The following is a 14,205-nucleotide window of genomic DNA, read 5'->3' as shown; positions in this document are numbered from 1 at the left end:
AGTTGTTACTTAACCTTCTAATTTCTGTATAAGCCTAATTACATGAAATAGAAGTTGGTATTTTGATTTTTTACTTTGCTTTTCTGTTTGGAGTGTCATTGTAACTACTGTATTGTAAATGATGGAAAATAATGGCATATGTTAAAAAAATAAATTGTGTTATATTAAAAAAAAGTATTTATCCAAAAAAAAGAAAACCCACCCTAGTATAGTGCCTGGCACACAGTTGATAAAGGTTAATAATTACTGTTATCACTAGTGGTCTTTAGACAGAAAAACACATTAATTTTTTTTCCCCAATGCTGCCCCCAGCCCAGGCAGCAGCTTTTCACCCCTGTGTAAGAGAGGGCACAGAGTTTAGTGAGGTTTCCCAGATTTACTCTGTCCAAAGAATTGGACAATGCTTCTCTTTACAAATCTTCTCTTCTGGAGATTCTGATTCAATAACAGAATCTCAGTTTGGGGCTCAGAAACTTGTATTTTTAACAAGCATCCCAGATGATTCTGATAAGCAAGGAAGTTTAGGAACTCCTCGGTAACAGGAAACCCATCCCACCCATAGGGAACAGGTCTGTAAGGCAGGGAAGTCTTTCTGGGCAGAGATGGGCCACTGGTGGGGCTCCTTGGAGAGGAGGCTCCCAGTCCTTATAGTTACAGACATTCTCTCTACTGTAAATTCAGAGGTTCCTCATTATAGCCTTGGGAAAACCCCTTCCTCTTAGGAAAGGTGTGTGGGTGTGGGCAGATAATGGTTGCTGGATGAAGCCTGGGTCAGTCAGCATAAGGAAACGCACTGTAGCAAAAAGAACATGGCTTCCAACTGGAGCAGGTGCAACAACAGAGAAATCTCACTTTCTTAGCTCCAACTCTGGCCTGTCTGCCTTCCAGGTCACAGTCTTGATGTCCTCTACTTAAGGCATTCCCAGTTTATTACCAATATATGCAGTGAATTGCTTTTGCTGCTTAAAAGAGTGACATGCAAACCACCCCCATTACAGCCTCACAGCTGCAACCCCAGCCTGGGGACTTCTCTCCAGAGAATGGTTCCATATTAGGTGAAAGAAGCAGATGGGCCAACAGTTTGGATGTAAACGTGAACTTCTTCCCACACTGGCATCTTTAATGCTCCTTTCTTCTTCACAAATTCAGCCATTCTATACCTTAATTTTGTCTGCCAGTCATACATCCTCTGTTTGTAGAATATTAATATATATTTATTTGTATGCTCATCAGTGTTTTTCATTTGTGACAGTCTCATCTCATCCAAATAGTCTCTGAGTTCTTGAAGGTGAAGATCAAGTTTTTTTCTTTCATTCTCCCCATCTTTGTCCTCAGATAAATTCTAACCCAATATGTGTGAGCGACTGCTTGGTACCCCAATAGGCTAGAGGTTGTAATATTTGTTCTGCTTAAAGCAAGAAGCAAGAGAGCTTCTCTGGGGCTAGGAAACCTGCCCCATGAACATTGAGCAGTGTTTCCACACCTGGTAGCAGAGGAAACTACAGAGGAGTTTGGTCATTTTGTATATACTGATTCCCATGCCTCACCCTGGAACCGTGAAATCATAATCTCTGGTGCTGGGGCTTGAGTGATATTTATGCAACCACTCCAACACTTGTCAGTAGACTGGTTAGGAACCAGGAACCTTAGAGCATATTTATTTATAATAAGACTTTCCAGCTGGATGAGAGGCGAGAGTGCATATGGATTAAGGTCACAGAGCCCCCTAGCGATCTTCTGTGTGTTCAATTGTTATGGAATATTCTGGAAAAGTCTTTATGGCTATAGAAGGTTGAGGCCTTAATTTTTATGAGGCACATGGACGTGAGGGAAGTAACTCAAACCAGGCTCACAACTGAGGTTCAGAGGTGTCTGGCAGCCATAGGGACCCAGACAAGGAGGCCCCAGACTGAACAGAGGTTTGGGGGGATGGAACAGCTAAGAGTCAGAGGGGAAAGGGGATGTAAGAGGAGTGCCTGGAGCTCTGGGGAAGTGGAGGGCATGGTAGAGAAACAAAATGAGTCATCCAGTGGAGAAGAACTCTTTGGAAATGATGGGCATGGAAGATGGCAGATATTGAGTGCCCTGGAGGGGTCAGCAGTGAGCAGATATGAGGGCTGTGATGGTCAGAGGGGTAGGCAATGGGCAGAGTATTTGATTAAAGTGAGGACTCTCCTCACGCTTCCCCATGTCCCTCAAGGTATCCAGGGAAAGTCTGCACTTCTCTTGGTCAACCAGGGGTGGGCTCACATGACAGAACTCCAACCCCATCATCTTCCATAGTTTCTGGCTCAAGACATGACCCTTGCAGTCACCCTGCTGCCTCTCTTGTCCCCCACATTAGCAAGCCCTATGGCCCCATCTTCCAAGGGAAGCCTGAACCTGGCTGCTTCCCACTTCTCCGCACCAGTCGAGCCATCAATCACATCTTGACAGGTTGCTCTACTTCAACACTTGCTCCCTGCTGCCTTTTTCCACATCACATACATCTCAGATTGAAAGCACTCAAGTGCACCATACTTTTAAAAAAATTGATAGTAAATATCTACTGATATTTTAAAAAGGAGGTAGAGGTTTCCTTTATAGAATATGTCAAATGGATAACACAAATGTATGAATGAACAATAGAATCATAAAAAAATCACCATTTTGGTGTCCCTGGGTGGCTTGGTCAGTTAAGTGTCCAACTCTTGATTCTGGTTCAGGTTATGATCTCATGGGTTTGTGGGATTGAGCCCCATTGTATTAAGCTCTGTGCTGACAGCATGGAGCCTGCTTGGGATTCTTTCCCCCTCTCTCTGCCCCTTCCCTTCTCTCTCTCTCTCTCTCTAAATAAATAAATAAATAAATAAATAAATAAATAAATAAATAAAAAAGAAAATCACCATTTTGCATTAGTAACAAATTCAGTAAAGATCATCATGGATGCTAAAACCATGAGGTGAAAGGTCACTGGGTGTTCACATACTCTCAAAATATCACTCCATAGATTACTTATTAATCACTCAGGGAAAGGGTAGCTCAACAGTGGAAAAATATGGTAGACATTTGCTTAACCCAGTTTCTACACTTGGAATCACTGATAATGAGACAAATTAATGTTACATACTTCCTGACACCATGAAATGGGAAGTACATAATCATCTATATACTCCACTCCACTGCAGCAGGAGGCACTGTTATAATATAAGTCACATTAAGGGGCACCTGGGTGGCTCAGTAGGTTAAGCGTCTGACTTCAGCTCAGGTCACGATCTTACGGTTTGTGGGTTCAAGCCCTGCATCGGGCTCTGTGCTGACAGCTCAGAGCCTGGAGCCTGTTTTGGATTCTGTGTCTCCCTCTCTCTCTGTCCCTCCCCCACGCATAAATCCCCCACATTTAAAATAAAAAAATTTTCAAAAATGTGTAAATCACATTAAGCTTCAATGCTGCTTTATGCTCTCAAAAGCTTCCCATCGGAAGGCCTAAAAGATCATGCAGAATTGGCCCCTATTGCCTCAACGACCTCATCTCCTCCCACTTTGGCCACCACTTTTGCTCCAGCCCACCAGTCCCCTGCTGTCCCCCAGCCTCCATGCATACTCCCTGGTCCCTGTTTTTCTGCTGTCTGCAGGGATTTCCCTCGGAGTTCTGTGTGGTTCAGTTCTTCAGTTCCTGCAGGCCTCTGTTCAAATGTCCCCTCACCACAGTGGTTCTCCCTTGACCACATTCTATCTCCTATTTCCACTATTTAATATACTCAGCATCACTTACCATGAGAATGTAAGGTCTCTGAGAGCAGGGAATTCACCTACTTTGTTCAAATCCTTGGTGCTTAGAACAATGGCTAGTCAAAGGAGGTGACCAATGAATATTTTGTTGAATGAATGAGTCTTACTATAAATGTGACACATTTATAATCATTGGAGGGGAAAGCAGAAGGACACGGGTTACACAGATACTTCTGTGTATGTGCGCTGGGAGCAGGGCTGGAATGGTGGTGGCCTCTCACACACATACTTAAGTCAAACACACTTTGCCTGAAAACACCTCTCCCACATCATTTCTTTTCTTATAGCTTCCCTAAATTCATGAGTAGAGTTTTTGAGATTCTTGACTGTTCCACTGTCTGACTTAAGTTAAGTCAAACTATTATGTATGAAGGGAATAGATAGGGGGTTGGGGTTTGGGGGATGTGCAAACTGGATGAAGGTGGTCAAAGGTACACTCCTCTAGTTATAAATAAGTCTGGGGATGGAATGGATAGCATGGTGATTTTAGTTAATCCTACTGTATTGTATACTTGAAAGCTTCTAAGAGTAAATTTAAAAGTCCTCATCATACAAAATTTGGAACCATATAGGGCAATAGATGTTAACTAGATTTATTGTGGGGAACATTGTGCAATGTACACAAATATCGAATCATTATGTACACCTGAAACTAATATAAGGTTATGTGCCAATTATATCTTAACAAAAAAGAAAAAAGTGCTTCTGTGTCAACTGCCTTATAGAAGAAAGGGTTGCTATGGCTCTGAGACCCTTCCACTAGGATTTCCCAAAGAGCTCTGTGAACGTGTGTCTCCTTTGTGGAAGAAACCCCGTATTGGTTGCTCAAAACCAGTGGTTGTGGGTTGAAGGACTTGAACCAGCCTTTAAGGGACAACCTGCAGCCAGATACACTCCTGCCCTCCTCATGAAAAACACCAAGGCTGAAAAGATACTGCATTTAGGGTCAGTCACTCAGTTAAGACACAGTGAAGACAAAGAAACAAATGGCTGTTTATGCTGTTTGTCTTCAACTTCCAGTTGCTTCCCATTCAACAGGGGCATGGTGGGGTCTGCCCTGTGGCTGGCTTGCCACCTGTACTTTCTGTTCCTCTGGAGCAGAATTAAGGGATCAGAGTTGGTGCCAGTAGCCTATCTGGCATCATGAGGGGCATAGAGCTTGCTAAACAGAAGGTGTCCATCTCTCATGTGCACACGGTTGGAGATGTTTTATGTGCTTTCTAAAGGACTGAGACAAAAGGACTGCTGAGCTGCTGCTGTGGCAAAGAGCACAACTAGGGTTCACAGAAGAGCTGGATTTTGGAGCCTTGCATACTTTGGCTGATAGCAGGAGATAGGGTGGGGGCCTCATTACCACTGATATTGGTGAGATTTGTAGGTGACAGGTAGCAGTCTCTGGGCAGGGTGACATGAAATAGCATTTAAATGAAACACCGGCAGCCCTGCAGGTCCTGAAGCTCTCTCTTCCTTAATGTCAATCTGATTCTTGGTGGCTCCTGTCACTATGGCATGCAGATCAGATGATGCCTCAGGTCCCAGAATCACTTTCTTTTTTAGATACATTAGCTTCTAGACATAAAAACTAAAAGGATTAATGACATATTAGCAATCAACTGAGGGTTTTATCCTCATCAGTTAAACCATGAAGCACACAGTCACCAAAAAAGAAACAGCTTTGGAGAAAGGTGAGCAACAGCAGAACAAACCATTTAAGATCTGGGCCTCAGAGAGAAACAGGAAAACTGAGCATCTCATCTTCAGAACAGCGCACACATGCATCTACATACACAGAAGTCTCCACTCTGTATTTGGGGATGCACAGTCCTAGATGTCATCCTTGGGGTCAACTTTTCAATTCTCCTGTGGCTCTAAATCATTCTCTACAAAGTGTGTCTGCCTACCCCATCCTCCATCTAGCCTAGCCCACTGTTCTCTCTTTAAAGTAGGGTGCACATGAGGGTTTTCTGATCCAGGCAGTTTGTTACCTAAATTGTCTCACTTGCCGACTATGGCTTCACTTTTGTTACTTTGCTCCTCTGCCTCTCTTGGCTTAAGTGACCAGCATTTGTTCGGGGATACTGAAGCTCCATTATTCTTTCTGCTAAGTCTTTTGGGGCTCTGTGGACTTCTCGCTTATCATCAGTGGCAGAAAGTGGCCTGAGCCTTGCTTGAACTGGAACTTACATCTTGAGAACCTTTACTTCAAATAGCTCAGGGCCAGGTTCTTTACAGTCTAGACAGTCTAGGTATGGAGCAGAGCATTGAGCCTGCTATAAATAAAAGATCTTCAAAATAACAGTACCTATAGCTTTAAGGTGCTTTGCAAATGCTCCACCTTACTCCCTCTCTGTTCTAGAGAGATTTATAGCTAAATTTATACCTGTCCCAACTCTTCTTGTCCTGAGGGGTAAAAACACCCCAACCCCTCCAAAACAAGACTCCTCACAGTGTTGGTGGCAGTGATCTAAATTTCATGCAGTATTCACTGCATATGAGGCTTCTATATACCACACAGGCTTCCATATACTAAGGAAGAGAGGAAGAATGCAGGTCATGTAAGATAACTGGGGGAAGCACAGAAGGTTCATTCAAGGAGGAAGCTCAGCCTTGCCCTTACCTCTCCCTGCGCCAGACACAGGGACACACAAGGTGGGTTTACAAAGACTAGCCCTTCATTAAAGTTGGCCCCCGGTTCTGTAAGACACAACAGAACCTGGAGGGATTAGCGAGATGGGGGTGCTGAACCAGGCATATACTGGTCCAGGAAGAGCCAAACAGAGGAATTCTATACTATCGTGGTCAGGGTCTGAGACAGCCTGGAGCCCAAGGCCAAATCTACCAGTTTAGTTCCTGCTGATATCCACCTCCACCCCTTCCAATCTAGAAGGATGCACATTTTATGTGTTTCACTTTAGAGTCAAACCCTGCCTTGGGTAACAAGTTCAAAGGTCCTGTCTTCTCTGTTTGCATAAGAGGCCTTGGTCCCATTGAAAACAGAACCTACTGGGGGAATGTAACCTAGTCATGCTGGCAAGACTGGTTTTGACCTTGGAATTGCCTTCTGATTATGCTCATCTGAGTTCCTGGACCACAGAGCTACTTAGTGTCTGCTAGTGGGCCCCTGTATCAGATATGTTAGTGTTAGGGAAGGAGCACCTGGGTCTTCTTAATCCTCAGCAGGTGCTGCCAGCGGGTCACCATCCCAGAGAACAACCACCCTTCATGTGGAAGTCAGTGAGCAAGCTCTTAAGCCTGAGCTGCCTTCTCCATAGACCCTGGCCTGGAAACTGGGCAGATGCCAAACATATCTCCTTAATAATGGTCCTTAAATAGCTCAGAGCCTTCATGGTGCCCTGAGAAGAGGAGGGCTAGAGTGGGGAGGGTTGGGGTGGTGTGGGGTTGGATCTGATGTTCAGATGGTCAAATTCTGGCAGTTGAAATGGAGATATTTAGAGCCTGAAGAATCTGCAAAGGCTCTCACCTTGGGGCTATATGGAGCCCATATGTGGTCATGATTCATCAGTAAATCTGTCTGTGCTGAGTCAGCCCAAACTTACATTTCAGACCTGGGAAGGGAGCCACAGGGGAGGAGCAGTTGGAGAAAGAAACGGATTTAAGGTTTAAGAGAGAAAACAACAAGGGCTGGAGGGACTTCAGTGCATTTAGAAACCAACTGTACAAAAAATGAGATGCAATTAGTAAATTGGAATCACATCCAGATTTAGTCTAACTGAGGTCTTTCTTCCTCCCTGTAGAATGCTAAGTCAGCCTGGGCTGACAGAGAGTAGACATACTTGATATTAAAAACTGGCAACATTCAAGGGTCCTGTACAACCTCAAAGTAGTAGAAAGAAACCAATCTTATCACATGGCTGGAAGGCCCACTGTCATGGGTAATGTATCAAAAGATGAAAAATATTTTGGTCACATGTATGCCTCTCTGTTCTCACTGAGGCAGGAATCTTGCCTTCCCTATTCCATAACTTACCACTCCTAATATTACTAACACTTAGTAATCAACTGGTTTACAGTGCAGTGCACGGTTCTCAGTCTTTTTTAAAATGAGACATACAGGATACTCATATACACAATATACTCTCTAAGGTATTCTGAGATTTTGACAAAAAACACAAAAATGGGCATGCTAAAAATTCATTTTCTTCATATATCATCTTCGTATTCATCATATATCAAAGACTTCTGCTCCCTTCAGAGAGCATGAAGAGTGGTAAGTCTAGCCCATTTTTGCCCATTGTAAAAGCATTTGGGAATGCAAATGACCAAAGTGAGGGTGTTACAGGAACAATCTTGAATTTATTTGCATTTATTTTTTAGAAAAGTAATGGTTCATAAACTTTGATATTTCAGCTCCTATAATAACAAATTACTGCTACATACTGTTCAACTTCTCTGGACATGCTGCTGTGTCATTACATCATGGTTGAGGACTCTTAGTCTAGGTCAGTATTTCAAACTCAGACCACAGGTCCTGGGTAAGGTAAGGGAACCTTGGAATTTTAGGAAAGGATCCATGAATCCATGGATGCATCAAGCATTACAGCACTCTAAATAAATAGCCTGTCTTGTGTGTACATTTCCACTTTTCAAATGCATACAAGTATATAGGAATTAATAAAATTCAAATAATTTAAAGGCTTTGCTGAATTCATAGTAGCTCTTTATCATTATATGTTTTCCCAGTCAAGAACTATCAAAAGTACAATCTTAACATGATTAGGGGCTACAGTATAGAGAAGGGAATGCAGATGAAAGAATTAAAGTTTCCAATTATATATGAAGGTCCATATTTTAAGACAGGGAAGTGGGCAAAAGACAGCAGCAGGAAATGAGGCCAGCATTTTGGAAAGTGAGGTCACTGGACTACCAGTATGGAACTCTCTAGAAGTTGTTAGTCAAAATCTCTAGAGGCATGGGTCTTTCATGAGCTCTCTTATTGAGTTAAACTAAGTCTGAGAATTACAATCACTGGGTCAGAACTCATTGCGAAAAAAAGTTTTTTTTAACATACGAACAATAGTGAGATACCACAAAGTTTTTTCTAAGCGGTTTTAAAAGAAGTCAGAGAAATATGTTTGCTTGATGACAGGACCATCTCAAGATGACCCATCTCTAGAGACCATGATGTCCACTCCCAGTCCATATTTTAGGCATTTTCTTGGTCACTGGAGTATACTGGAGACAAGGTTCAGAAGGGGCACAGGATTCCCTACATAGTTATACTCTATGTTGTTTTCCAAAAGCACCCAGAGGGGTTGGAAGCTTGCAAACAGGAAGATGATGGCCTTTGCCAAAGTAAGTTCCAATTAGATAATGAAATTATTCTGTTTATAGACTTTATAGAGATCTGAAAATACCACCAATCTTTCTTGTGGAGGGACTATGGGAAACTCTGACAAAGGCAGATTTTAAAAAATGGCTTCTTGGCAACACTTTCAGCTTAGAAATAGATAAATTATTGATTAGAAATAGAATGAATGTAAATCTCTTCAAGACTGTATGAAGATATCTAGGAACAAGTATTCTTTTCTATTGGAATCTAAAAAACAAAGCAAAAACAAACCCCTAAACATATAGACTTTTGAGAACTATTTAGGAAGCACTAAAAACTCCAAATGAAAAATAGCTTTTACCAGACCCAAGGAGGAACAGGTAGAATCAGCAAATATCCAACAACAAGAATCAATATGTAAAAATCCTTTAAGGCATATCTCTGAGACAAAGACAAGACAGTTTAGCAGGCAACTCCACAGATCACGGTCATGGTTAGGAGCACAGAACCTGAGGTCAGACAGAAGGACCTGCTACTTTATTCCAGATTCATCCCCGAGCAGTCTGTGTGGCCTGGGTAAGTGCCTTAAATCTTTAAACCACAGTTTCCTCATCTGTAAAATGGGAATCATGATAATAGTACCCTCAGTTAATTGTGAGGATGAGTAAATTGAAAGAAGTCAGGCCACACTATATGCACAGAGTAAGTACTTATGCATATTAACAATAATTATTATTATATTTCTACTACTTTTAGTACAAGCCAAGGATTTTCTGTAATGCCAAGATATTCAGGGCATTCAGAAGGAGCTTTTTCTGGGGTGAGGGGAAGGGAGGTGTTTGCTCAGGAGTGTTAAACTTGTGGGTTTAAATTCTGCGTGTCCTTGAAGTCCATCCTGTGACATTAAACCTTTCCTAGGGACTCTCTCCTTTTCCCAGCTTCTCATAGCACGTATCCCCACCCCTGCCCCAACATTTGCCAGCTTATTTTATTCTGTCTTAGATCTTCTTTCAATGGTTTCATATCCACGAACTCCATCTTCCTAGCCAGACTGTAAAATTCTCCTGGCTTCAGGTCATACCAAATCTCTCCTCCCTTCTCTCTCAGAGCTTGATACATAGTAGGAACATGGGAGAGAAACAGAAGTAAGAGCCTGTGTGTGTGTAGGTGGCTTTTGGTGCTCCACCCCGCCCTCCTCCAAATAACAAACAAAGATAATAATTAGGTTAATAATAAATCTTCTGGTGACTGAGTGTCCCTGGGACTGGCACTGTTTATGCCTTCTCTCACCTTTTGACAGCACCACAGGAATGAGTATGTGCTGGGGGCTGCTGAGAGAGCCATAAAGAGAACAGCAAACTGAGGGCAGTGTTGCAAGTGCTGATCACTCACGTAGCCATGTTCAGAACACACCAAGCAGGGTTTGGTTACCTCCAAATCCCTGAATGAAAGATACTGAGCCCACTTTCTCTTTTCCCAACACAATCCAACTGATGGTTTCAGTGCCCCTGTTATCAGTTGGGATCCCAAAGCAGAGACTCTTACAAAGAGGAGGCTTATCAGAGTTTGAGTCTCCTCCCTTCCACATGTTTCTGATATGTCCCTTCAAGGTTGACCACAACCTACAGTGAGAAATATATATTATACTGCAACTCAGACATATATCCCAAAGACTTGTATGAAACAATGCTTATGTTGATGTGAGACCTCCTGATAGTTTCCTATTCTATTTAATTCTTTCACTGAAAATGAGAATGTGAAGAAATTAGAACCCTTATACATCACACCTGGGAATGTAACATGGTACCGTCTCTTTGGAAAACAGTTTGGCAGTTTCTCAAAATCTTAAATGTGGAGTTATCAGATGACCTAAATATTCCAGTCCTAGGTATATATGTAAGAGAAATGAAACTGAACATCCATACAAAAAGTTGGACATGAATATTCATGGCAGCATTATTCATAGTAGCCAAAAAATAGAGATAAACCAAATGTCTATCAACTGATGAATGAATATACAAACGCAATGTATACCCACACAATGGAATATTATTCAGCCATAAAGAGGAATAAAGTATCGATGCATGCTAGGACATGGGTGGATCTTGACCATTATGCTAAGTGAAAGAAGCCCAGTCATCAAACATCACAGACTGCATAATTGGACTTACAGGAATTGTCAAGAATAGGGAAATCTACAGAAATAGAAAGTAAATTTTATTGGTTGCTACGGGGAGGGAAGGCGGGGAGAATGAGTGGGTATGGGTTTCTTTCTAGGCTGATAAAAATGTTCTAAAACTAAATTGTGGTGATGGTTGCAAAGCTCTGTGAATGTATAGAAAAACACTGAACTGTACACTTTAAAGTGATGAATTATATCTCCATAAAGCTGCTTAAAAATGATGGCTGTGACCCAATCAATTGATCTCACCACCCAAATGGGTCACAACACAGTTGAAATGACTGTCCTGGAGCATGCCGCCTATCCCCATGGCCCCACCCCCACGTCCTCTTCATTAGAATCACTGCCTGACCCAGAGAGCTGGGGAGACTGTAGTCTTTGGGTGGGTGGATGGACAGGCAGACAGAGAGGGTGTGAATGTGCAGAAGGAGGGGTGAAAGCCATCTGTGCCACAATAGCCATCATCCTTCCTCAGTTAAGGAATCTGGACTGCATTTTCAGCAGCACATGCACAGCAAAAAGACCACATTGCTCAGTCTCTCGAAAAGCTGGGGTGGCCACGAGAACAGAGCCTTTGGTGAGATCTCTCAAAGAGCTCTGGAAAGGCTGACTCAGCCAGGATGGGTGTCTGCTTTGGTCCCTTGCCCTTTTGCATCTCCCTGCCTTGATTCAAACATGATGGCTCAATCTCTGAAAGCCACCTAATGACCCAGAGAGTGGAAGGCAGTCCTGAGGCTGTCAAAGTAAAGGACAGAGGGGAGGTGCCTGGGTGGCTCAGTTGATTGAGCATCCAATTTTGGCTCGGCTCATGATCTCACATTTGTGGGTTTGAGCCCTAGGTCAGGCTCTTTATTGACAGTTCAGAGCCTGGACCCTGCTTCAGATTCTGTGTCTTCCTTTTTCTCTGCTCTTCCGCCTGCTCGTGCTCTGTCTCTGTCTCTCTCAAAAATAATAAACATTAAAAAAAAAAAAGGACAGAAGGGGTCTGGATCTCTGTCTTCTTCAATCCACGTGGACTGCCTACTTCTGCACTTCTTTTTAAGTTTTTTTATTTTGAGAGGGAGAGAGAAAGAGACACATGTGAGAGGGTAGGGGCAGAGAGAGAGAGAGTGAGAGAGAGAGAGAGAGACAGAGAGAGAGAGAGAGAGAGAGAGAGAGAATCCCAAGTAGGTTCCATGCTATCAGCACAGAGCCTGATACAGAGCTCACCCTCACGAACTGTGAGATCATGACCTAAGCTGAGATCAAGAGTAGGATGCTTAACCAACTGAACCACCCAGGTGCCCCTCTATACTTCTTTTATGTAACTAAATAAATCCCAAATTTCTTTATGCCACTGGGTTGTCGCTGGTAGCAGCAAAGTTACTTCTAAATGATACGTCATCTAGATGAAGAAAAATATCCCCAAGGATAGACCCCTTAAGAAACAGCAGCTACTCTTCTACCCAGGCCTTTCTGCCTCCCTTGCCTTCTGGAAGAACTTCTACCTAAGTTCCAGGTCCAAAGGGAAGTGAGAAATCAAATACCTTGTGATTTTAAATATCCTCAGTAGCCGGACACATCTCAGCACAGAGATGCCCAAGGGAGACATGATCTTGGTCTCCACCAGGATGGTCTCCAGGATGCCCCCACACACGATGAAGCAGTCAAAGCGGTTGAATAGGGACACAAAGTAGGCCTGTAGGCCCAGGCTGTACATCTTTAGCAGCATCTCTGCAGTGAAAAGGGCCAGTAGTGCCTTGTTGGCCGTATCTGGTGGGTTCAAGAGATGGGGCAGGATCCCAACATGGATATAAGAGTAGGGAGAAGGGGGAGGAGAAAGAAAACAGTAATTATCACCACTGGAGAAGAAACCCAGATGCTTCCCTTACCAGCTAGGACACCTCTCCTGAATGCTGCTGCCAGAACAAAACAATTGGGGCCAAAGTGACAAGAAAGGGGTATCTAGTAATAATCACAGTAACATGTATCGAGGATCTACCATGCATCAAAGGTTCTGTGTGCTAACCTTCTTTACTCCTCCCAGCAGCTTTTCAGAGATGAAAAGTGAGATTCTGAGAGGTAAGTAATCTGCCTAAACCAATCAGTCAACAGGGGGAGCCAGGCCACCCTCTACAGGCCTGCCCTCTACTCTGGGAGACTGCACACCTCCCAGCATTCTGGAATGCAGCCCCTATATCTGCCTGACTCTCTGCGTGTGGAGCTGAGGCACTGGCTAGGGAGGTCCTCTTCTAGGGGTCCAGGGAAGGGTGTCCCATTGAGGACAGCTCCTCGTGCTCAGGCCACTCTTTCCTGGCTTTATGCTCACCTCATTCTCAAATGTTCTGACAGGCCAACCGGCAGGCTATTGTATTGAAAATCCATTCTGGAAAGTTGGCAGCCAAGGGTCTGAGATAGCCAAACAAGGAGCAGCACATGTCCTTGTCACCTGGACCCAACGGTGACTGTTAGGGTAGGCAGATGGTGTGGGCCTAGACAGGTGAGCCACATCTGTTTATAATGAGGTTGTGCATTTTACTATGAGGCTTGCAAGCTGTCAGGCCCTGGTGTCTCTAGCATGGTGCCTGCCAAGAGCCACGGCCACTGGCAGCTTTCCCATCAACCTTGTGCCTATGACTATTCCCTCCCTGGGATTCAGGGCCAAGTTAACAAGAATAAAGAAGGATAGTGCCAGGGGCTGCCTCTCACCTTGGACCTCTGTGAGCCAGTGGGGCTGGTTGTAATGTTCTGAGGCAATGGTGAGTGTGTTGAGGAACACCAGGAAGATCACAAGCCAGTAGAAGACATTAGACTTGACTGCAGCACGACACTTTCTTCTGCAGAACCGATTCCACCGGCGCCAGTAGCGGCTGGAAAAGGAACAAGGAGAGAAGGATGGGGAGGGAGGTGCCTGTGAAATTCAGATTCTTCCAATTTGAGAGGTACCATAGCGGCTTCCTTTATTCCCTTAATGAACTTGGCC

The 14,205-nt window shown here is 43.6% G+C and overlaps 1 protein-coding gene across 1 annotated transcript in view; it reads right to left on the bottom strand.

Moving 5' to 3' along the window:
* Window positions 1-14,205, bottom strand: part of CACNA1C (calcium voltage-gated channel subunit alpha1 C) — a 721,004-nt gene that overhangs the window by 113,673 nt on the left and 593,126 nt on the right. The window contains exons 12-13 of the mRNA XM_029953179.1: window positions 13,932-14,092; window positions 12,770-12,995 (exon numbers count right to left, since the gene is read on the bottom strand). Coding sequence (XP_029809039.1) covers window positions 12,770-12,995; window positions 13,932-14,092 — 387 coding nt within the window. The remainder of the gene's footprint in view (window positions 1-12,769; window positions 12,996-13,931; window positions 14,093-14,205) is intronic.

This window comes from Suricata suricatta, chromosome 10, assembly GCF_006229205.1.
Source record: "Suricata suricatta isolate VVHF042 chromosome 10, meerkat_22Aug2017_6uvM2_HiC, whole genome shotgun sequence".
Taxonomy (NCBI): domain Eukaryota; kingdom Metazoa; phylum Chordata; class Mammalia; order Carnivora; family Herpestidae; genus Suricata; species Suricata suricatta.
The sequence above is the reverse complement of the archived record's forward strand: the minus strand, read 5'-3'. Positions and strand labels throughout refer to the sequence as shown.